The 26,229-nt window shown below is 44.1% G+C and overlaps 1 protein-coding gene across 1 annotated transcript; it reads left to right on the forward strand.

Moving 5' to 3' along the window:
- The first annotated feature begins 2,831 nt into the window (after positions 1–2,831).
- On the forward strand, positions 2,832–25,372 carry slc8a1a (solute carrier family 8 member 1a). The gene is made up of 11 exons (XM_063195235.1): positions 2,832–3,324; positions 4,103–5,424; positions 9,758–9,864; positions 16,555–16,575; positions 17,721–17,738; positions 17,863–17,877; positions 18,946–19,014; positions 19,820–19,947; positions 21,252–21,351; positions 21,645–21,926; positions 23,616–25,372. Exons 1-11 carry the CDS (start codon positions 2,878–2,880, stop codon positions 23,990–23,992), a joined length of 2,886 nt encoding a protein of 961 aa, XP_063051305.1. The 5' UTR covers positions 2,832–2,877; the 3' UTR covers positions 23,993–25,372.
- Positions 25,373–26,229: the final 857 nt, after the last annotated feature.

Raw genomic sequence — 26,229 nt, forward strand, 5'->3', positions numbered from 1 at the left:
TAACCCTTTGAGGAGTAAGGAATCTCTCCCCAGTTCTAGACCTTTATTTTAGCATTCTACACCTCCCATAGAACTCTGTGTTAAAAATCCTGCTTAGTCCCTGTGACATCACAATGAGAACTCAAACTTTTGAAAAAAATTCTAATCACATATACGATATGTGATGGTAGGCCTACGCCTCAAAGTTAAGCCAGTCCACTGGTCTTCTGTTCAAGGTTAACATGTTTGTGTCTACTACTGAGTTAATAGTTTTAACAAAGCTACGTATAACAAAGGCTTTGGGTAAATAAGCAATGATAGCACCTATAATATTTGGACCATTAATTTGAGTTTGTTGCTTTTACTGCAAACATCATGTCAAAACATTTGTGTGTGTGTGCCCTCCATCTACATGCAACTTTCCAGCGTTCCAATACTTCACAAGTCTCAGCAGCAACCTGAAATCTGTAGTTGTGTGCGAAACGTCAACAATATGAGGAACACATAAGAGGGACGGATCAGTTCAAGTGCACCAGCTGTAGAAACGATTCTTCAAAGTTTGAAAAACTGTGCAAATATTATTTTAACTACACCGCTGTCAAATGGATAATTAGCCATTATTAAATAACTACTTGATGGCTTGTAGGCTATAGTATCTGTAATTCTTGGTGTAAATGGCATAAATGGTGTTTTTTAAACTGTAAAATCACATAGCTATGTTTTGATAGGCCATACATATGTTTTGAAGTTAAACTGGGATCACATTTTTATATGTAGTTTTTTTTTTCAGTACTCATGTTTGTTCCTATTTTTGCCTGTTGGCCTGACTTGCTTTGTGCTGAATGTCGTGGCTACATAAAGGGCATGTAACCAAGACCAGCCCATCAGGCATTGAGAAACGACTTTGTGTACACAAGTTGAGCTTTCAAAATACTCTCTGTGGGTTTGGTCAAAGAGTACAGAAATCTTGAATGGCTGGTTAGGAACAGCCTTACAATCCTGTAGGAGTGTTGCCAGATTGGGCAGTTACCCGTCCAATTGGGCTACTTGGGATGGCCATCTGTGGGTAAAAACAGGAGAAATTGCCCATTTGGCGTTATTTTTCCTGCAGTTTTGTTGAATTTGTTGAAATTGGGCAGAGTTTAGCACATTTTGGCAGTTTTTGAGAAGCTTTTGTGCCGGATTTGATCAGACACATCTGGCAACGCTGTAGGCGAACTAGTGGGTTGAACAAGGAAGTCCGACCATAGAGGTAGAAAATAACACTAGAGAGGACACAGCAAGGCAGTCCGACCATAGAGGTAGAAAATAACACTAGAGAGGACACAGCAAGGCAGTCCGACCATAGAGGTAGAAAATAACACTAGAGAGGACACAGCAAGGCAGTCCGACATTATTAATGAACCTATGAACCACCACTGGTTTATGAATCTATGAATCACTTCTTAACCAATGAGGTGGTTCATGCACTTGTGGAGGCAGACAGCAGCCACTGGATTGGAGCAGACAGACAGCAGCCACTGGATTGGTGCAGAGTGCAGACAGCAGCCACTGGATTGGTGCAGACAGACAGCAGCCACTGGAGACAGACAGCAGCCACTGGATTGGAGCAGACAGACAGCAGCCACGGGATTGGTGCAGACAGACAGCAGTCACTGGATTGGTGCAGACAGACAGCAGCCACTGGATTGGTGCAGACAGACAGCAGTCACTGGATTGGTGCAGACAGACAGCAGCCACTGGATTGGAGCAGACAGACAGCAGCCACTGGATTGGAGCAGACAGACAGCAGCCACTGGAGGCAGACAGACAGCAGCCACTGGATTGGAGCAGACAGACAGCAGCCACTGGATTGGAGCAGACAGACAGCAGCCACTGGATTGGAGCAGACAGACAGCAGCCACTGGATTGGAGCAGATAGACAGCAGCCACTGGATTGGTGCAGGCAGACAGCAGCCACTGGATTGGAGCAGACAGACAGCCAATGGTTCATGGATTGGTTCATGATTCACTCTTTTACTTCATGTAACTCATTGGTTCTCAACATTTTTTGAATAAACGATCATAAGCCTCCCAACGCCCCCTTGCCCTCATCATAAGCATCACAACGCCCCCTTGCCCTCATCATAAGCCTGCCAACGCCCCCTTTAGTACTACAAATTCAAATGGACTAATGTACCTCAATTGCAACAGAGCACCCCACCCCACCCAACCCAACCTCAGCTGTATCCTTCTCAAAGCCCCATAGGGCTCTTTAAGACCCCCTGGGGGGCTCTACAGCCCCCATTGAGAAACACTGATTTCACTGGTTCACTAGTTCACTGGTTGAGCTCATTAGTTGAGCTGGTTCATTGGTGAACCTGTACCATTGGGCTACACTTCAGGGTTGCGGTTGGTGACTCAAGATTGAAGAGTTTATTGTCATTGTCAAAAGGCAACACAATTGTGTTTGGGGTACAATACTTAGTAGCAGCAGGTTTTCAAGTAAAGTGAATAAGAGGTACAAGTGACACCAGGGCTCATCTTCAGGGTTGGGGTTGGTGTTACTCCTCTTCAGGGTCAGGGTTGGTGTTACTCCTCTTCAGGGTTGGTGTCTTCAGGGTTGGTGTCTTCAGGGTTGGTGTCTTCAGGGTTGGTGTCTTCAGGGTTGGTGTCTTCAGGGTTGGTGTCTTCAGGGTTGGTGATGCTTCTCTTAAGGGTTAGGTTTGGTGTTGTTTACCATTCGGCTTCTCTTCGGGGTTGGGGTTGTTCATTGGCTCAAGTTAGTGTTTGTGTTGTGTATTGATTGACTGGCTGATGATGACTGATCCCCATTATTCCACCTCTTTTCTTTTCTTGTTTTTACAGGAAGCTAAAACAGGAAGTGACTGGAAAAGGATATATCCGATCAGCAGCATAATGGATCAACCATTCGTCCTTATTTTAACAACTCTGACTTTGGCTTTTTTTGTGCACGAGACACACCCCACGTCCATCAACGGCACGAGCCACCATGGACATTCCGCGACCAATGGGACTCCTACGTGTGGCGGGAGTACCGAGTGCAAGCCCGGCGTGATACTTCCCGTATGGATGCCCGTGAACCCGCCGTTTGAAGACATGTTGGCGCGCGCTATCATCTACTTCGTGGGGCTGATGTACATGTTCCTTGGAGTGTCCATCATCGCGGACCGCTTCATGGCGTCCATCGAGGTCATCACCTCGCAAGAGAAAGAGATCGTCATCAAGAGACCGGACGGCGAGATCACCACCACCACGGTTCGCATCTGGAACGAGACGGTTTCGAACCTGACACTCATGGCGCTGGGCTCGTCGGCGCCGGAGATCCTGCTCTCGGTGGTGGAGGTAAGATGAGATTGGCCTTTTTTGGGCCTTTCTCAAAACCTAGGGCAGTGCCCTTTCAAGTGTATCAGCCTAATTAGTCATGCCCAGTGATCGGATACTCTTTGGTGAACTCTACAGAATATCCAATCACTGGGTGTGACTAATAAAGAGTATCCAATCACTGGGTGAGACTAATTAGGCTGATACACTTAGAAGGACACTGTCCTAGGTTTTGAGAAGGGCCCCTTTATTGTCTCTGCAGGAGATACATTTCGCGTGGACATGAGAATGTGCGATTTACAATTCATAAACAAGACAAGACTTAGGTACACAGATGGAACGCACAAGAAACATACAATATATGCATGCAAACATAGATACATTGTTGCCCAGCTTGCCTACAGATATATCCCCACAGCAGACAACCATTTTTTGCCAAACAACCCTCTCTTCTGATCCTGTCATCCCAATATCACTAATACTACCCCTTATGGCTATCCAATTGCACATGTCTCCTCAGTATATCAATAAATATTATACATATAATGCTAAGTAAGTGGGGCAGCTGTGGCCTAGTGGTTAGAGAGTTGATCTTTTAATCTGGGGGTTGCCGGTTTGAATACCCCCTGACCTCTCCCTACATCTCCATCCATGGCTGAAGTGCCGTTGAGCAAGGCACCTAACCCCAAATTGCTCCAGGGACTGTAACCAATACCCAGAAAAACAATTTGTAAGTCGCTTTGAACAAATAAAAGTGTCAGCTAAATGTAATGTAAGATACCCCCCCCGCCCTGCACAGGTGTGTGGCCACGGCTTCGACGCCGGCGAGCTGGGTCCCAACACCATCGTGGGCAGCGCCGCCTTCAACATGTTCGTCATCATCGGCCTGTGCGTCTCCGTCATCCCCGATGACGACCACCGCAAAGTCAAGCACCTGAGAGTGTTCTTCGTGACGGCGTTCTGGAGCGTGTTTGCGTACACCTGGCTGTACCTGATCCTGGCGGTGATCACGCCGGGCGAGGTGGAGGTGTGGGAGGGGCTTCTGACGCTGCTCTTCTTCCCCATCTGCGTCCTGTTCGCCTGGGTGGCCGACCGCCGCCTACTCATCTACAAGTACGTCCACAAGCGCTACCGCGTGGGCAAGCGGAAAGGGGTGATCATCGAGACCGAGGGCGAGCCAGACCGCCCCGCGAAAGCAGACATGGAGATGGACGGGCAGCAGATGATGTTGAACTCGCACGCGGACGAGTATCTGGACGGACTTGAGGACCGAGAGGTGGACGAGGAGGACGTTCGGATGGAGCTGGCCCGCATACTGAAGGAGCTGAAGCAGAAGCACCCGGAGAAGGAGATGGAGCAGCTCATCGAGCTCGCCAACTACCAGTTCCTCAACCAGCAGCAGAAGAGTCGCGCCTTCTACCGTTGCCAGGCAACCAGGCTCATGACCGGCGCCGGGAACATCTTGAAGAAGCACGCGGCCGACCAGGCGAGGAAGGCCATCGGCCTGCACGAGATGCGCTCCGTGGTCTCCGACAACGATCTGTTCTCCAAGATCTTCTTCGACCCCTGCACCTACCAGTGTCTGGAGAACTGTGGCAAGGTGGCCATGAATATCGTGCGGCGGGGCGGCGACTTGACGAGTACCGTCTCCGTGGACTACTTTACCGAAGACGGCACGGCCAACGCCGGCTCTGACTACCAATGCACTCAAGGCACCGTCGTCTTCAAGCCCGGCGAGACGGAGAAGGAGATCCATATTGATATCATTGACGACGACATCTTTGAAGAAGATGAGCATTTCTTCGTGCACCTCAGCAACGTGCGGGTGGCTTCGGTGAATTCCGGGGCCAACCCCCCAGAGGTTCTAGCCTGCCTCGGTCTGCCCTCCACCGCTACCGTCACCATATTTGATGACGACCACGCCGGCATCTTCACGTTTGAGGACCCCCAGGTGACTATTAGTGAGAGCGTGGGCATGATGGAGGTGAAGGTGGTGCGCTCCTCGGGGGCCCGCGGGGTCGTCGTGGTGCCCTATAAGACAATAGAGGGAACAGCCAAAGGGGGCGGCGAAGACTTCGAAGACACCCACGGAGTTCTGGAGTTCGAGAATGACGAGATTGTGTAAGTGCTTTTTGATTTACAGTATTCATGGTTTTCTAATATAGCATTCTGTTCAACTGAGTATAATGGGAATATATTACTAATATTTTGTATATGATTGTGCTATGAATATATTATTGATTGATTGATTTAAAATATACAGTTAAATGAACGTACAGTGCTTCTTGTCACCCACATTGTACAAATTCTGAATGGCAGTAAATTGGCGTTTTTAGTGAAATTCGTGAAAAGTACATTTTTAAATATTTGATCAACACTAGCTGGGAGCATCATTTAGCAGAATTTAAATGCTCCATTTTCCACTTTCCCAGACTTGAAATCCATAGTGCATGTTTTCTGCAACCTTCCTTTAGCAAGGTTTTAGTCCCCATGCACACACAGGTCTGTTCTACCACACCAACCCCCTTCCCCTACCTCACCCTCGCTCCACACCTCCCCTCCTCTCCCCTCCCCTCCCCCTCTCTCCACACCACCCCTCCCCTCCCCTCCCCTCCCCCTCGCTCCCCACCACCCCTCCTCTCCCCTCCCCTCCCCCTCTCTCCACACCTCCCCTCCCCCTCCCCTCCCCTCCCCTCCCCTCCCCTCCCCTCACCCTCGCTCCACACCTCCCCTCCACTTCCTCTTGATACCATGGGTTTGATATGGCCTATACTACATGCACATTATCACACAGGTTCTATTACAATTATCTCTTGATTTGAAAGTCAAAAGTAACTCGTTGACCAAAATAATATGATTAATCACAATTCTCGTCATTTACTTTTTCACACAGTTTCATGCAGGTTTGGATGTAATTTCAACAATCTTAAAAAATAAAATAATGACAGAAAAACGGCATTTTATGATAGCTTGGATTATCCTTGTTTAATATTTAAACTTGTTTGATTATACGAAAAGGTTAAGTATGATAAAGGTTCAAAACAGTAAAAACCTTCATCTTGCATTTGAATGTGTTCCTTCAGCGCTACCGTACCCACATTTAAAAGAAAAAATCTCAGATCTCATGAGCCTGAATTATGGATTACACACACAAATCCATAGCCTACATGCATGTACATCACTATACGCACACACACCTTTTACACACACATGCTGCTTACACACCTAATGACACACGCTCACTTTGATCTGTTTGCTTTTTCCATTACCATCTCTCTGTCACCAGGCTCTCATCACATGCATGTGGTTCCACAACCCTCCAGCAGGGGGCTTAGCTCCACTTGTTATTGATGTAGCTTCACAGTCATGCAGGGCTGTGTTTTCCCAGAAACTCTTCAGTAATACTTAAAGGGACACTGTGCGAGATTTTTAGTTGTTTATTTCCAGAATTCATGCTACCCATTCACTAATGCTACCATTTCCATGAATACTTACCACTACCATCAAATTCTAAGTAGGCCTATTCATTATGACTGGAAAAATTACACTTTTCATACATGAAAAGGGGGATCTTCTCCATGGTCTGCCATTTTGAATTTCCAGAAATAGCCATTTTTAGCTGCAAAAATGACTGTACTTGGGCCATACTAGAAAATATTAGTTTATTTCTTAGTAAACTTTCATGAAAAGATACAATTTGGCAATAGGCAGCCCAGTTTCAATGAGCAGCATAGTTGCAGTACGTCGAAGCCGTGGCCACACACCTGTGTTATCTTACTTTGCATTATATGTATAATTGATATACTTTTTGACCATTTCCTGCACAGTGTCCCTTTAAGCCTAAGAAGTCCTTAAGTATGAGGGGCCCCATAGGCAATACATCAGAAATATGTCTCACATCATCACTAAAAGTTTATGAATACAATAGTTTACCTCGCACATGAGCAAGCATTTTATTTGCACGTGCAAGAAACTTTAATGTATGTAGGCCAATACAATTATTGGATGCATAAACTTTTAGTGATGTGATGTGTTGCCAAGGGGGCACCTCATTACTGTAAGTACTACTTAGCTTAAGTATAACTTAGATGTTTCTGGTAAACGCTGCTTGGGGGTGGGCCTCAGTAGGAAAGAAAAGAGCCATCACAATGACATCACATCCAGGGGTCTCACACGTTGGCGCAACATTGATTTTGCTGAATTGTCTAATTTAACTACATATTGTTTCTTTAAAAGGTGAAATGTTTTGGAAAGTTATTGGTGGCTGTGGCACCTTCTAAAAACGTTCTAATGTGGCCCTTTCCAGATGTTCTATATTCAGTATGTGGAGCACGGTGGAACCTTATTCATCTGGCGAGAGCTAGGCTATAGTTAACCTGCCTGACAAGAGCTATATACAGTATCTCTGGGTTTTATAAGCTACCATGTTTCTTATGCATGTCTGTCTATGTTTCCTCTGCTTATGTGTCTTGCTGGCTATGCACATAGGTTATGCACGTCTGTCTGTCTGTCTGTCTATTATCTTGTTTTGTGTTGTCTTGTCGTGCCTCTTGTGTCTGTCTTGTCCTTTTGTCAAGAGACGTCAGAGGATTAATGCAGTTACATCTTTGTGCTTTTGTAAAATTGATTAGAAGGGCTGTACATTTTAGGCAAACATAAAAATGAAAAGAAGGAAGGTCCGCACACTGTTGCTGCTCCAGGTTTATTAACACAACGTTTCGACCATGCAGTCTGGTCTTCGTCAGGTGTACATAAAAATGAACACACATGCACACACAAACTTAATACATACATAGCGTACATAAGCTACATACATACTTAATACACACAAACTTAATACATACATAGCGTACATAAGCTACATACATACATACGGTACATACTGTACATACATTTCTCTCTCTCTCTTAATATCTAAAAGGCACTAAGATTAAGCAAAGCACACAATTCAAGACTGAACGGTGTAAAGTCAAAAAGACCACAAAAAAATCCTTTAAAAAAAGGTTTAAAAAGTGTTCTCAAAATATTTGAAGGCAATAATTCACACATAATGTATTCAAGATTCAAGATTCTTTTTAATAGTCCCGAAGGAAATTTGTCTTGGACATACATAGCTGCCACATACACACAACATACACATGACGCCAAAAAACAAAAACAACAATAAACACACACATACATAGAAACACTCAAGTGCATATCCACCACAGCCCACCACCCGCATACATACATGGCATTACAGGATGGTAGTTGTTAATGACCTGCGTTCAGTAGGTTAACAGAAACAGGGACAAAAGAAAACCTGTACCTATTCAGAAACCTTTTCTTGTTTTTAACTGGTACTCTGAATCGCCTGCCAGAGGGTAGCAGCTCATATTCTGGGTACAGAACATGTGATGGATCCTCAGTTATTTTTCTAGCATGCCTAACTACAGACTCTTCATATATTGCTTGGAGGGTGGGGTAGTCCCTCACCCCCACTACCTTCAGTGCAGTGCGGGTCAGTCTGTCTATTTGAGACTTCACTTTCACTGTCAGGTTTCCAAACCACACAGTGATTGCATAGCGTACTACGCTCTCAACAACAGCACGGTAAAAAAGTAACATAATCCTCTGTTGAACACCAAACACCCTGAGTCTACGTAAAAAATGAAGTCTCTGTTGGATCCTGGTACACACATTGTTAACATGAACATTCCAAGACAGATTATTATCAAAGTACACTCCCAAATATTTGTAAGAGTCCACCTGAGTAATATTGGCATCACCAATGACTAATGGGATGTGGTCCCCTACATTACTAGGGTCAAAAACCATTGATAGATAGGTGATAGAACCTCATTTCCAACAATAAAATGAAAAAGTCAAAAACGGTGGATACACCGTTTCGCAACAAAACTCTATTATGTTAAATAAAGTGAACGGTTGTAGAGCTAAAGTTGATTTTTTTTTCCCCATATATGTTTTTTTAAGCCAGCCAAACCACCCAGAATTTAAAGAGTGAATAGGAATGCTTTACAATCTTTACAGTCTTTTTTTGCTTTACATATCCTGAACCCAACATCTTAACACTTGTCATCACCAGAGGCGATTCTAGTGTCAGTGGGGGCCCCAAGTAAAACCCCAAAAGAATGAACATTCGAAACAAATTGGCGCTATTATAGTTTAAAGTTGAGCTGTTTTTCACCATGTAGTGTCTTCGGGGCCCCAAGCGGCTGTCTGACTAGCCTGGTGACAAGATGCGCCTCTGGTCATCACTCATGTCATTGTCTGTTATTTTTCTCTGTTTGTTCCGCTTGCTAAATTGCCGCACATCACCCATTTTCTTATGCATGCTTTCTGCTTTCATCCATCCTTGTATTCCTCTCTCTCCTTCTGTCTCTCTGTCTCTCTGTCTCTCCTTCTGTCTCTCTGTCTCTCCTTCTGTCTCTCTTTCTGTCTTTTTGCCTTTTAGCAAAACTATTCAGATCAATATAATCGACGATGAGGAATATGAAAAGAACAAGAACCTTTTCCTGGAACTTGGGGAACCTCAGATAGTCGAGATGAGTGAGAAAAAAGGTGCGGTGTCTTACTTTGATCAGGCTCCTCCCCCACACATGAATATAATACTGATCAGGCTCCTCCCCCACACATGAATATAATACTGATCAGGCTCCTCCCCCACACATGAATATAATACTGATCAGGCTCCTCCCCCACACATGAATATAATACTGATCAGGCTCCTCCCCCACACATGAATATAATACTGATCAGGCTCCTCCCCCACACATGAATATAATACTGATCAGGCTCCTCCCCCACACATGAATATAATACTGATCAGGCTCCTCCCCCACACATGAATATAATACTGATCAGGCTCCTCCCCCCCACATGAATATAATACTGATCAGGCCCTCCTCCCCCACATGAATATAATACTGGGATAATACACTTAAAGTGATACCGTACCATTTTTTTTTTGGAAATCAGCTTTTTTTATACCTCTCCTTGAGCTAAATGACTGAGTGTTACCTTTCTCTTGTACTTTCAAATTTTCTCTGAGTACTGCAGTGCAAATTTTACCTCCAAGCTAGCACTTAACATGGAGTCCTATGAGACCACAAGCTAGCCAAAAGCTGGTCTCATAGGACTCAATGTTACGTAATTGCTAGCTTGGAGATACAATTTGCGCTGCCATACTCAGAGAACAGCAGGGAGTACTGGAGAGCAGTGTTGCCAGATGTGTCTGACCAAATCCCGCCCAAAATGCTCTCAAAAACCGTCAAAATGCGCTAAATTCCGCCCAAATTCAACAAATTACATTGGGCCCAAAACGGCTGAAAAAACCGTCAAATGGCCAATTTTTCCCGTTTTTACCCGCAGACGCTTGTCCCAAGTAGCCCAATTGGGTGGACACCCGCCCAATCTGGCAACACTGCTGGAGAGAGGTAAAAGTCCATCATTTAACTCATGGGGAGGTGTAATATGGACTCAAGGGGAGGTGTAATATGAGCGCATTTCTAAAAATGGTACAGTATCCCTTGTAGGGCACACGTTTACTTCCCCTGTCTTCACAACCAAGACTGGAGAGTTCTGTGCACCATAACAAGATGGCTCCTGCGTTATTCAAAATGGTTCAACTGTGATTCTCAATGTTGGTTCTCAATGGTTGAATTAATTGCAGTTATTTGCTGTTTGCTCGCACCTGAAGACCTTGTAAGACACAGTTGGGAGTTGAACGCACTTTCAAAAAAAAGACTGAATGAATTGCAGTGCAGGGTCTGTCATGCCTTCAAAAAGGTCGACAATTCCATAGCAGTGCATTGTAATCAAGTGTAATTCCACAGCAGAGCATTGTAGTTGTGTCTGGTTGATGCATTAAAAAAGTGAAATTGGACCAGTAGATGACACTGCTCTGAGTCACGTTTGCGATTGGTGTTCATCTACATGTACACGAAGGTCATTCGGTTATGTGTGTGTGTGTGTGTGTGTGTGTGTGCGCGCATGTGCGTGTGTGAAAAAGAAATACAAGGAGACTTTAGTCAAAGGTCCTTACTTTTCACCTTACGTAGGCTACTTGTCACATCCTGCTGTCCAAGTTGTCACCCTATATACGAATGATGTCTTTGTCCCAACAGGAAAACGTTTAAGGTCAAAATACTCGACCACGACGAGTATAACAAACAGGCCAACTTCTACATAGCGCTGCAGGAGCCACAGTGGAAAAAGCTGCACAGTACAGGTGGGGGAGGAGAGCAGACCAGACCAGGAGAAATCTCTTAACCAGTTGCCTGCTCTTCCTTCCACTTCCGCTGGGCACACGCTGGGCCGCATACACTGGGCTGCATTTTCAGTTGTGAGCGGGCCGTTAGGGCTGTAATTGTATCGAACAGAGAAATCGTGATACGCAGGTGGGGGAGAGGAGAGAGCAGAGCAGACCAGGAGAAATCTCTTCTCACCATTACGCTAGGGGCACATAGTAGGCGAAAGGCGCGAGGCGAAGAGAGGCGAAATTCAGTGCATGAATGGCGAAGTTCGCTTCGCTTGGCCAAATTTGCGTCTACTGTATGTGTCTCTACCGTTAGCCTGCTCATTCTTCCATCCTTCCACTTCAGCTGGGTATTCACTGGGCCATATGTTCATTTATGAGCGGGGCCATATTTGCATAGACTAATTTTCAGTTAGCATACACTGTCTGGGCCATATCTTCATTTGTGAGCTCTAAATTAACACCAGTCAACTGGCCAAATGCTGGTGAAAACTCAGTTTGGCTGGTAGAAAAGAAAGCTTACCTTGACTGAGAATGATGTTTGTTTGGCTAGTACACATACATTTACTAGCCAAATCTGGCAAGTGATGATAAAAGCTTATTATATGGTTGTGACGTCATCGGTCGAATGCTCCATTCATTTCAACGGGGCTCCCCAACGTTCGCACGTCTGTTATTTTTCGATAACGGACGGGTTGGTCTATAACAGACCGCTGTCAATGGCAACAAGACTTTTCACTGCTAAAGCGACTTATCAACAAGACTCTAATCAGCTGCTGTGATACAACACCTGTTGTCCTGGCTACCTAGCTGTTGCCTAGCGGTGTTCCACAACGGCACTGTTTTGTTTTGCGCAGCAACAATCTTAACATTAAATAGGCCTAAAGAAATGTCCCCGCCATGTGTGAGTCATTGAAGTATATCCATATAATAAGCGGGTTAACTTTCGGCGAGTCGGTCGCTTTGTGGAATAGCAGCACTTCAGAGAGAACAAGACCCCTCCGCTCCGCGTCGGGGTCTAAAGATTCTCTCTGTCGTGCTGCTATTCCACGGTAGCGACCTTCTCGCCGAACGTTAACCCTTACATATAGTCCTGGTTACGGCTTGTGGGTATTCAGATCCTGCTCATGCTGTACGAGAGAGCTGCAGGGTTTAAAAGTTCACATCTCATGACTCAGATCCTCTCTATACGATCCAATGATCAGACACGCCCCAAGTGCTCATACTGTTTTCAAGAACTGCAGATGACAAAAACGTGGAAGAGGGGTTATAATGCTATTGTGATTAGCTGTTGCCAGAGCAGTGGGATTAGCTCTTGGTAAGGCTAGGGTTAGCAGTGGGATTAGCTCTTGTGCGCATCCTCACCTACACCTCAAGTGTGCAATTACCTTCTGCGTTTTTGTCATCTGCAGTTCTTGAAAACAAGTCCTCCTCCCCCACACCTCACACGCAGTGTTTCCAAATTAGTGACTTTTTGCCATCCCTGAGGACTAAAAACTTAATCTAGCGACTTAGCGACTTTTTGATGCATCTGGCGACTTTTAAAAACGTGCCTTTTCATTGACAAAAACATTGTTTTTCAACATAATTATAACGCTGCGCCGCCGTCAGAAGCGTTTCTCACGGTGAAGCAGGGCTGCAGATTAGCTCTGATCCCCAAAAAGTAGCTAGGACCGCCCATTTGTATTATGAACGTACATGTGTAGGCACATTTTCTACAGATCAGTGTGGAGTGCACGACGCTGTGACGTCACACGTAACGTCATGACATCATCTAGCGACTTTTCAGCGAGCCAATAGCGACTTTGGCTGATTTTTTGGCAACACTGCTCACACTTGGTGTGCTAGTAGATCAAACTCATGCGAGCTCATCGTCTCGTGCACATTTGTGGTCGATTTTTAATGCACCGTGTTTAATACCACCCGCATTGTGACAACAGGTTCTCGCTCACATTCTTTGCCAACATCGATCGGTGGCATCAAAGTCAAATGAGCCTTATTTGTGCCTTTTATGCATGGACATTGTGAAAATGTGTGCATTTTATGCATGGACGTTGTGAAAATTTGTGCCTATTGTGCATTGTGTCAAATTGGGTCGTAGCGCTAACAGAAGGCAACCAGGATTTCAAACGGTTTTGATTTTCTTGTGGCCATACGACTGCTAATATGAAGCTGGCCGTGAAGTGAAACTGCTAGTCGCTACCAGTGTTGCAAAAAAAAAAAAATCAGCGAAAGTCGCTAAATCTAGGGACAAAGTCGCTAAATTGGCAACACTGGTCGTTAATGTGAGACTCACAGTTGACTTACGACTGAAAAAATCAGCCCGATTCCCAAAAAGTGGCGTGACTGGCAAATCATGGCAAAATCAGGCCCAATTATCATGCAGTGTATCCCCGGCTTAACTCCCATCTGCAAATGGTCCAGTGTATGCCCCATAGACCTATATTAAACTAGACTGGCAGTGGGATTTTCTGCTACTGGCATAGAGGTAGAAAATAACACTAGAGAGGACACAGCAATTTGCGACAGCACTGGGAAATGGCAGCTGGAGCTTCCCAACTTCCGTAGGTAGTGTAGGTACTTTCAGGCAATGCAAGTCAATGGAGAACACGCCCACCCCTGTCAAGAAATTAACTAAAACTGTGTAAATATGAAGCAACACTTTAATCAAAGACCAGATTTGAAATGTCAGGCTAAATATCTACTTAAATCATATGAGTCGATAAAATACATTTAAAAATCAAATAATATCTTTTGTGAACATAGTTAGCAACACACTTCAACTATTGTCCTTGTATAGTGTGTTGATGGACATTTTCACATGATTAAGCCATTTTTGACAGAGGTGAGCCTCGTTCTCCGTTAATTTCCATTTCTCTGATCTACCTACAGATAATGGCCGCTACAGATTGCCGTAAAAAGGGGGGCGGGGTCCTCTCTAGTGTTATTTTCTACCTCTATGGCTACTGGTTAGATACGCCCATTGCCAGTCTAGTTTATTATAGGTCTATGGTATGCCCGGATTTACTACCATCTGATTGGTCCAGTGTATGGCCGGCTTTACTACCATCTGATTGGTCCAGTGTATGGCCGGCTTTGCTCCCATCTGATTGGCCCAGTGTATGCCCGACTTTACTCCCATCTGATTGGTCCAGTGTATGCCCGCCTGTCCACCTTTTCTCCCATCTGCTTTTCCACCTGTCATCATCTTTGGCTCCTCCTTCCTGTGTCAGCTGTGTCCTCGTCATCATTTATATATCTACTCTATTTGTGTCACCAAGCACAATATTTCTAATTTGACTATTTATTTTGACATTATATATCTACTCTATTTGTGTCACCAAGCACAATATTTCTAATTTGACTATTTATTTTGACATTATATATCTACTCTATTTGTGTCACCAAGCACAATATTTCTAATTTGACTATTTATTTTGACAGACGGTGTACAATAATAATTTAAAAAAACCCTTAGATTTAGCAAACATACTATTCTCTAGCTGTAGTTCCGCGTCCACACTTTCGATGAATTTTCCTCTGATCACAGTAGCCAGTCTCAGATGATTGGCCGTGGTCGAGGCCAGTCTCATATGATTGGCCGTGGTCGAGAGCAGTCTCAGATGATTGGCCCTGGTCGAGGGCAGTCTCAGATGATTGGCCGAGGTCGAGGCCAGTCCCTGATGTGACTGTAGGGCCCCATAAGAGTTGATATTTTTTTTTCAAGATCTTGCAAAAACATAATTAAAATGTCCTTCTCTCATTTGCAATGCAAATTGAATGTGACAAAGCCCTAAATTGTTTTTCTGTACTTGCCTGGTTAAGACTGGGCAATCTCACAAGTTTTAGCGGTGGGGGGGGGGGGGGACGACCATGATCAGTAAGTAGAAGGGTATGATTTCATCTCCCCATTCAGACACTACACTATTCAAATGGCGGCCCTGGAACCAGATGCGGCCCTTGGACAGCATGGTTGTGGCCCCTCACAAGCCCCTTGAAATACGGAATCGTTTTTTGGGATTTAAAGATAAAAGTATGGGTTACATTATCGTGTGGAAACGGAACAGGAGACATTAAAATGCAGGATATTATATCTAAGAAATGCAAAACTTTCTGGGGTAGGACCCCCAGACCCACCGCTTCAATGAAGCCTCTCATATTTTTTTTCATTGACAGTATGCAACTGTAATACATACGTATAGTTCGGCCCCTTTACTGGGAGGAATTTGAAAAACTGGCCCTCGTTGACATTTAATTGAATACCCCTGCAGTACAGTGTAGCAATCCAAAGTTCCGTGCGGAAACTGCAGTTTGCCACTGTTCGGAAATCCCTACAAGGTGACAAAGTGCTCAGTATACTGTGTGACAAACTGGTTCTGGGAAGAATATATTGCACAACAGCACAGCTCTAAAATAACCGCGTAAAACAGTGTAAAAAAGGCATTCCATAGGGGATCTCCCAGGTTTTGTTAACAGGATGCACAAATATGGGCTTTATTGCATTTTTTCCAACACCCATTATGTCAAGGTATACTGTAGCACTAAAGCATTTCCCCTTATTTTCATTAAACACCGGTTATGATTTCCAAATAGCAATATGATGTGCTTTCTGGTGTCATTCTAATATTTCTATTCCGTTTTGTTCTGTTCTGTTCTGTTCTGTTCTATTCTACTCTACTCTACTCTACTCTATTCCATTCTACTCTATTCTACTCTACTCTACTATAATATATTCTATTCTACTACTACTCTACTCTATTCTACTCTACTCTCCTCTATTCTACTCTACTCTACTCTATTGCATTCTACTCTATTCTACTCTACTCTACTCTATTCCATTATATTCTACTCTACTCTATTCTATTCTATTCTACTCTACTCTGCTCTATTCTATTCTACTCTACTCTGCTCTATTCTATTCTATTCTACTCTACTCTACTCTATTCTACATCTGTTTGTCATTCTTCCTGTCCCATTTCGCTTCTGCTGGTCAGCTATTCTGCTACATGAGGATGGTAAGCTCCATTCTCCTTCTCTTCTTCATTTCTTATTTCAAGGCTTATCCTCTTCTTGGTTTTCTACTGTGAACTCTTATTTCAAGGCTTGGTTTTCTACTGTGAACTCTTATTTCAAGGCTTGGTCTTATTTCTTATCCTCTTCTTGGTTTTCTACTCTGAACTCTACTGGTTTTCTACTGTGAACTCTTATTTCAAGGCTTGGTTTTCTACTGTGAACTCTTATTTCAAGGCTTGGTTTTCTACTGTTAACTCTTTGGCAACATTGGTCTGGCCACTTCCTCTTGTAAGCCCACTTCTCATCGCCTGGCTCTTGCCTGACCTGTAGCTCCACCCAGCTTTCCACTACTAGGTCTGGGAGAGCACACGTTGGCTCCGCCTTCAGAAGGCATTGCTTTACCAATCTTTCTGCCCGTCCTCACCACCAACAATTTCTTTCAAAAACATTTTTCTGTTCACCTCTAAAGCGTCAATATAGTCTACAACCTGTCCTGTGACTCCTCAATGCGAGTTACCATTGATATTGAAGCAATAAATGCTCCGACAATGTTCTAGCTGGAGACCTAGCATAACGGCAGTGGAGGAGGCAAGGTTGCATATTAAAACGCACTCCTAGCATAACGGCAGTGCCCCAGTGCCCCAGACCGTGTGTGTCTGTGTAGCTCCACCAGGGGGCGCCAGGGCTCCACACTCCCACAGAGAGGTCCGGTGAGAACCAGGCTACACTTTCCAGGGGTCCGTTTCTCGATTCTTGCCGTTGCTAACCGTCTTAAGATCGTTGCTAACCGTCTTAAGATCGTCTTACCGTTCCCTTGGATTTAGTGGTGAGCGTCGCTGTTGAGAGAAAGTTGAGTCACTCTTATGAAGGACTTTGCTAACGACGATAGCAAAGACGCTTTCGAGAAACGGACCCCAGGACTATTTGTCTTGTAACCCTTTCCCCGTGTCCTGTAGGTTATCTCTGTATGTCTGTTTCTCTTTCTAAAACCCCCACTTTTGATCTCACTCCTCTCTGTAATGATATTTTACGATGTCATGTCTTCCTGCATACCTGTACATAGACACAGAATATGCTATCATAAAGACCTGTATACTTATTAATTATATTCTTGTACTTTCTGCCGTATTTTGCTCTGTGGTTACAGGTGCCTTTGTGAAGACAGGTATGCTCAACCATGCAAGCGTTTCAACAGCTGATTAATGCTGACCTAACTTGCTTACTTATTTATTTATTTATTTATTTTCGTAAATCACCGTTGTAATCTATTTCATCTTGCCTTTCCATAGATAAAAAGCTTTATGGTAAGAAATTGAATTTAGATATTTATTGAAGTGAAAACTAAATTTAGAGCTAACAATGCCCTTAACTTCCCAGACGTAATTGCAGTTTGTCGTTGGCTTTTGCATCAGGGCACGGATTAAACTGGCATGTGTCATGTAGAGATGTGGATTAACTATTACTATCCTGCGTATGCATAGTAGTCTATAGAAAATAGATATGAATGGAGGCAAGATGTCATATTAGTTACAGATTAATACACATCAGCATGTGTGTGAGAGCATGCACAGTAGGCCTGCCCATGTGTTTATGCTTTGGGGGGAAATATCTTCTGCATGGAACACAGTGTTTACACCATCACTCTCCTTGTGGCCCGCACCGCACGGTCCAACACACAGCATGCTCTCCTGTCAACATATAATGAGAAGTAGGCCTAGTAACCCATAACATCTCAGCATTAGCCTCCAACACCATGTAATGACAAGTAGTAATGCATAACATCTCATAATTAGCCTTTGGAGTTTTTTAAGTTGTTTGTTCTCCTCTGTAACCAAAGTAATTCAAAAATCACGACATGTTTTAAATCTGTCTTTAGATCTTTACAAAATATCCAAACTCACTCTTCGAATCAGTACAAGCTAATTAATAGTACTGATATCTGAAGCTGAACATCCCGTCTGATTCATCTGTCAAATAACATTTGGGCTTTGCCGAGAGTCCAACTTCTGATGTGTTGATATTGTGTTAGTAAATACAAGTAAGGCAACATGCCACTTCTGTATTTGCTCTTTGTTGGTTCTAAAGTTAGGCATTTTTATATTTTAGCTGAGCACTCCTAAAGTCTGTTTAACTGTCACCCAATGTGGCTGACAGCCGCAGCTAAATGGAAAAGAACGCAAAAGTGGCATCCCCCAAAGTTTGTATAGCCTACTGTAGGTGTCTTCTACTAACTTAAAGTGCCACACGGTGTTTCGCAACCTAATATAAGCTCTCATAAGCTCAAATCTAAAAGCACTATGATCTAAAATGAATGATCAAAGCTCAACACCGATTGGTTACATAACTCAGTTAAATGTCTCTGGCATCATCAGGCAAAGACATCTACCGGAAAGTTCAGGGTCGAGATAACGCCGTCCGCTCCACTATTGTCAACATAGCAGGTATCTACATCACTTCCTGTTGTCAACATAGCAGGTATTCACATCACTTCCTGGTACACTGAAAGGTACTTTTTTTTGCACGTTTGATTTCTATTGCTAAGCCATTGGTAAGTGCTCATCACCAAGCTTGCATTATACTCTCAACTATGCACGGCCCTTTTTCAGAGGCACATACTTTACTATCAGATTTTTTTCCATTTCTATTTCTTTCTTTTTTATTTGCATGTTCGTAAGATGCTGCTAATCCATTTGTTTGTCAACAATTTAGCTTTTTTTACATTTGCTAATGTATTCGATTCCCTAAGTTGATTTCTCATTTCTAACCCTTTAATTATTTTGCTATATGATATTACTTAAAGTGATACTGTCCCATTTTTGGAAATAAGCTTATCTTACACCTCCCCTTGAGTTAAATAGTAGGGGTTTACCATTCTCCTGTACTTTCAACTGTTCTCCGGGGCAGTGCCATTTTTACCTCCTATGAGGTAAAATGAGACCAGTTAGCCGCCAGCCAACTAATTAATTTAATTAATTAAATCACAATGTGTAATTTTAGTGTTTTATTACCAAAATATATGCTGCCCATTCACAATTTAGATTGTTTTCCATGAATATGTACTATGTAAATAAACAAATTATATAATAACATATATTACTAATTATACTAATGATATAATATTAATCTGTTTTTCTGTCTGAGCAGTGTGTACAACACTTTAGGCAACATAAACTGTAGGCTACTTCAATTTGCTCTATGAATAAACGCTTGTGTTTCTTCTTACTGCACACCTGTCGGCCCGAGCAGACATAAGAGACGACGGCAGTCTGACAAAGAAAGAAGAAGACGAGAGGAGAATAGCGGAGTTGGGGAGGCCGATGCTCGGTGAACACGTCAAAATGGAAGTCATCATTGAGGAGTCCTATGAGTTTAAGGTGTGTGTGTGTGTGTGTGTGTGTGTGTGTGTGTGTGTGTGTGTGTGTGTGTGTGTGTGTGTGTGTGTGTGTGTGTGTGTGTGTGTGTGTGTGTGTGTTAAGGTGTCCTGTGTTCTTACATCAGATGAATGATACATATCAGGGACCTGTGGGAAGTGGTATTATTATTATTATTATTTTGAATTGTGTGACATACAGGAATAGCAAGACAACTTATTCTACTGAAAAAATAATTGATTTATCATTCAAACCACAAATACAATTTGGCAATTGAATTATATTTCTGTTCAATATGAAAAAAGTTACCACAAGCAATTCATTGTATGTTTACCATCCATGCTAACATGTTATTGTATATTTACCATCCATGCTAACATGTTATTGTAGGTTTAACATCCCTGCTAACATGTTACCGCAGAGATACACCAGCGGCGACGCGATTCAAGCGACAGAGTGTAGCAGCAAGCGATACGAGAGATTGAGGAGACTAGAGTATGTCCGTTCAGGCAGAAGGCAAAGCATTCAAGCATTCCCATTGGCTGTGGTCACTGACCTCTATACAGTCATTGGCTGTCGCGGCTTGTCGCCGAACCGCGTCATAGAAAGTTGAAAAGATTTCAACTTCAAATTGTCGCGCTTGTCGCGCAAATCGCTCTAGTCTCCAGAATCGCTTTTGTCTCTCGACTCAATACAAAGTCAATTACTTCCGTCGCTCGACTCGCTCAGATCGCCGCTGGTGTATCTCTGCGGTTACTGTGTGTTTACCATCCATGCTAACATGCTAACATGTTATTGTGTGTTTACCATCCATGCTAACATGTTATTGTGTGTTTACCATCCCTGCTAACATGCTAACATGTTATTGTATGTTTACCATCCATGCTAACATGCTAACATGTTACTGTGTGTTTACCATCCATGCTAACATGCTAACATGTTACTGTGTGTTTACCATCCATGCTAACATGCTAACATGTTACTGTGTGTTTACCATCCATGCTAACATGTTATTGTGTGTTTACCATCCATGCTAACATGTTACTGTGTGTTTACCATCCATGCTAACATGTTATTGTGTGTTTACCATCCATGCTAACATGTTATTGTGTGTTTACCATCCATGCTAACATGCTAACATGTTACTGTGTGTTTACCATCCATGCTAACATGTTATTGTATGTTTACCATCCATGCTAACATGTTATTGTGTGTTTACCATCCATGCTAAGCTAACATGTTATTGTATGTTTACCATCCATGCTAAGCTAGCATGTTATTGTGTGTTTACCATCCTGTCTCCTCAGAGCACAGTAGATAAACTGATCAAGAAGACCAACCTGGCTCTGGTGGTCGGCACCAACAGCTGGAGAGAACAGTTTGTGGAGGCGATTACTGTGAACGCTGGTAATTACTTTATTACTTTATTATTATTATTATTATTATTTAATATTATTATTACTATTACTGTGAATGCTGGTGGGCCTAAGTCTTCGGCAGGCTTTTCGATGGCCTGTACATTTGAAACGTCTCATTAAATCACAACAATTATATATACTATATATATATATTATACTGTATACAGAGAGAGAGAGAGAGAGTGTGTGTGTGTGTGAGAGAGAGAGAGAGAGAGAGAGAGAGAGAGATAAAGAGATTGGTTGCTATCGTTCAATTCGTACTCTTCTATCTTACTTCCCCAGGAGGTGATGATGACGACGATGACGACGATGGCGCCGGACAGAAGCTGCCGTCGTGTTTCGACTACGTCATGCACTTCCTGACCATCTTCTGGAAGGTGTTCTTCGCGCTGGTGCCCCCTACTGACATCTGGAACGGCTGGGCCTGCTTCGTGGTCTCCATCTCCATGATCGGCCTGCTGACCGCCGTCATCGGGGACCTGGCCTCACACTTCGGATGCACCGTGGGCCTCAAGGACTCCGTTACCGCCGTGGTGTTTGTAGCTCTGGGGACCTCGGTACCAGGTAAACAACAACAACAATAATGATTTTCATTTTGTAAAGCACCTTTCAAAACACCCAACTGTTTACAATGAATGGCAAGTGAAGAATTGTCGGTTACACGTTAGCTTACTTAACGCCAGTGTTATACGCATGACATAACAGTGTCATAAAAGTGTCAAAACAGTGTCATGTCACACTCCTGGACAAGTCATAGGCCTTATGTCAATGTCATCAATGTGTTATGGTCATGACCCTGACGTGTGTCATAGGCCTTATGTCAATGTCATCAATGTGTTATGGTCATGACCCTGACGTGTGTCATAGGCCTTATGTCAATGTCATCAATGTGTTATGGTCATGACCCTGACGTGTGTCATAGGCCTTATGTCAATGTCATCAATGTGTTATGGTCATGACCCTGACGTGTGTCATAGGCCTTATGTCAATGTCATCACTGTGTTATGGTCATGACCCTGACATGTGTCATAGGCCTTATGTCAATGTCATCACTGTGTTATGGTCATGACCCTGACGTGTGTCATAGGCCTTATGTCAATGTCATCAATGTGTTATGGTCATGACCCTGACGTGTGTCATAGGCCTTATGTCAATGTCATCAATGTGTTATGGTCATGACCCTGACGTGTGTCATAGGCCTTATGTCAATGTCATCACTGTGTTATGGTCATGACCCTGACATGTGTCATAGGCCTTATGTCAATGTCATCACTGTGTTATGGTCATGACCCTGACATGTGTCATAGGCCTTATGTCAATGTCATCAATGTGTTATGGTCATGACCCTGACATTGTTAGGGATGTCTATTCCATCATGGAATGTCACTCAAAGAACAGTCAACAGTTTATGACATTGACATCATGTTTATGACACGTCCATGACAGCGTTATGACACTGTTATGTCACCCCTGTGACGCCGGCGTGTTCTCCTCTCACGCTCTAGATACGTTTGCCAGCAAAGTGGCGGCCGTCCAAGACACATCACATCCATGACAGCGTTATGACAATATTATGACACGGTCATGTCACACCTCTGACGCCAGCGTATTCTGCTCTTGTGCACTAGATACGTTTGCCAGCGTATTATCCTCTAGATACATTTGACGTAATGATAATGACATGTCCATGACTGTGTGTTCTCCTCTCCTGCTCTAGACATATTATGACACCAGCGTATTCTCCTCTCCTCTCCGCTCCTCTCCTCTCCTCTCCGCTCCTCTCCTCTCCTCTCCTCTCTCCTTCTCTCTCCTTCTCTCTCCTCTCCTCTCCTCTCCTCTCCTCTCTCCTCTCCTCTCCTCTCCTCTCCTCTCCCCTTCTCTCCTCTCCTCCCCTCTCCTCTCCTCTTCTCTCCTCCCCTCTCCTCTCCTCTCCCCTTCTCTTTTCTCCTCCCCTCTCCTCTCCTCCTCTTCTCTTCTCTCCTCCCCTCTCCTCTCCTCCTCTTCTCTTCTCTCCTCTTCTCTCCTCTCCTCTCCTCTCCTCTCCTCCTCCTCCTCTCCTCTCATCTCCTCTCCTCTCCTCTCCTCCTCTCCTCTCCTCTCCTCCTCTCCTCTCCTCTCCTTTCCTCCACTCTCATCTCTTCTCCTCTCCTCTCCTCTCCTCTCCTCTCCTCTCCTCTCCTCTTGTGCTCTAGAATCATTTGACGTAATGTTAAAGACATGTCCATGACTGTGTGTTCTCCTCTCCTGCTCTAGACACGTTTGCCAGCAAAGTGGCGGCCGTGCAGGACCAGTACGCGGACGCGTCCATCGGCAACGTCACCGGTAGCAACGCGGTCAACGTCTTCCTGGGCATCGGCGTGGCGTGGTCCATCGCCGCCATCTACCACACCAGCAAGGGCAAGAAGTTCCTGGTGGACCCGGGCACGCTGGCCTTCTCCGTCACGCTCTTCACCATCTTCGCCTTCATAGCCATCGGCGTGCTCATGTACCGCCGCCGGCCGTCCATCGGGGGCGAGCTGGGGGGGCCGCGCATCCCCAAGATACTCACCACCACCCTGTTCTTCAGCCTCTGGCTCATGTACATCATCTTCTCCTCTCTCGAGGCCTACTGCATCGTCAAGGGCTTCTAAACACCATATTTATACAGAAATATAGAAATGCATCATCTTCTAAACAAGATATTTATACAGAAATATAGAAATATGTCATCTTCTCCTCCCTCGAGGCCTACTGCATCGTCAAGGGCTTCTAGAGGCAGTATCATATAGGCTACAACAGAGGTTCCCAACCTTTTTCAACTTGGGGCCCACTCAAAATTGTCAAAAATATTCGGGGCCCACCTCTGACCCAATTAAGAATAAAACTCAAATAAATCAACAACAACACACACCAAAATATGATTATTATTTTTGGAAAATGATTTCAAGGCCCACTTGGAATACCTTCAGGGCCCACCAGTGGGCCCCGGCCCATAGGTTGGGAATCACGGGGCTACAAGATATTTATACAATATAGAAATACGGGAAGTGTGTGTAGCAGGGGTGATGTGGATGAAATACGTCGTCTTCTCCTCTCTGGAAGACTACTGCTTCACCTCTAAGAGTGTATCATCATACCGGTGTGACAGGAATGTTCGGGCAGTGAAAGTTCTATAGAATTTTGGGCGCCATACAATACAATTTGGAATTTTAGATTATTATAGGACACATTCTTTTTATAGAATGTTAAAAAACCGACACTCAGGTTAAATGCTTTAAAAGGGCAGCAGCATGGCAGAGACAAAATCTATCTCATGAAGTATGTTGCTGCATGTTACAAGATACAGGACGCAAGATATTTATTGTCATGTCATTAAAAAGTTTTCAGCTCCAAAAAATCTTTAAAAAAAAAAAAAAGCAAAAAGAAAATGTAGAAAAAGTAGGAAAAACTAAAAAGTAAAAAATAAACAGCAGGTTGAAAAAGAGATGAAGAGAGAGGGAGGGGTGGTTCTTATCTCTGACATATTACAATATTGTGAAATATTGTTGAATGTTTCTAAAACGGAAGGCCAAAAACATACATGCATAAATGTGCCACCACTTTTACATCTGTAAACCATGTATCTGTTCATCAGTATCAGTATGAGAACTTGGAATGCGTGTTTGTCATTCCCAGTGTTCTATGGCCCTGCTTTTCAACTTCAGCACCTAGAGGGCCAACTGGTGAAAACATTTGGGCTGCACGTAAAATAAGACAGCGCAAAAAAGTCCAGTGAACTACATTTCCTTTTAAGTTAATCGCTAGGCTGCAGGATGTCTTAAATAAACTGCATCTGGCCCACAGGCCCCTATTTGAATACAAACCAATTTGGAAATATTAGCCTAATAAACTAGATAAGTGCTTCTCAGCCTTCATTTGAAGAAATGTTCCCCCTCCTCAACCCAATGTTCCCCCTCCTCAACCCAATGTTCCCCCTCCTCAACCCAATGTTCCCCCTCCTCAACCCAATGTTCCCCCTCCTCAACCCAATGTTCCCCCTCCTCAACCCAATGTTCCCCCTCCTCAACCCAATGTTCCCCCTCCTCAACCCAATGTTCCCCCTCCTCAACCCAATGTTACCCCTCCTCAACCCAATGTTCCCCCTCCTCAACCCAATGTTCCCTCCTCAACCCAATGTTCCCCCTCCTCAACCCAATGTTCCCCCTCCTCAACCCAATGTTCCCCTCCTCAACCCAATGTTTCCCCTCCTCAACCCAATGTTCCCCCTCCTCAACCCAATGTTCCCCCTCCTCAACCCAATGTTCCCCCTCCTCAACCCAATGTTCCCCCTCCTCAACCCAATGTTCCCCCTCCTCAACCCAAATGTTCCCCCTCCTCAACCCAATGTTCCCCCTCCAACCTCATTATATCCTCCTGAGACCCGGCCATTGGCGTTTGTCCACTGTAGTGAAATGTTCCCCCTCCAACCTCATTATAAGCATGCCTCTTTTTTTTTTTGCAACACACATATCGGGGCACAGCAGAAACATACCCAGGCACGTGTCCCTGTAAAATAGCGACGCCCCTGATGTCTGTTCAATTTGGTTGCATGTCTCAGCAAGACGTTCCAGATAGTTCCCTAATGTATAAGGTTGGAGCAGGTGCTCGTGAGCACAGAGAGCACTGATGATGGCAACAGCCTGAAACGTCTGCTCTACCCTGCTCTAATAAAAAAACTCCTTGTGCTTGACCTTTGTGTCTTGTTTAGTGTGCGAACCTGCTCCCACCTTATACCTTCCTTCTTCTGGGTCCATGCACCTAGTTATTTTTCGTGACATCTAGAGCGCAACAATGCCCTTACCTCCAGCTAGTTCATTAATACCATTTGCAGATCAATTTAGCCCTCGTC

This window comes from Engraulis encrasicolus, chromosome 1 (genome assembly GCF_034702125.1).
Source record: "Engraulis encrasicolus isolate BLACKSEA-1 chromosome 1, IST_EnEncr_1.0, whole genome shotgun sequence".
Classification (NCBI taxonomy): Eukaryota; Metazoa; Chordata; class Actinopteri; order Clupeiformes; family Engraulidae; genus Engraulis; species Engraulis encrasicolus.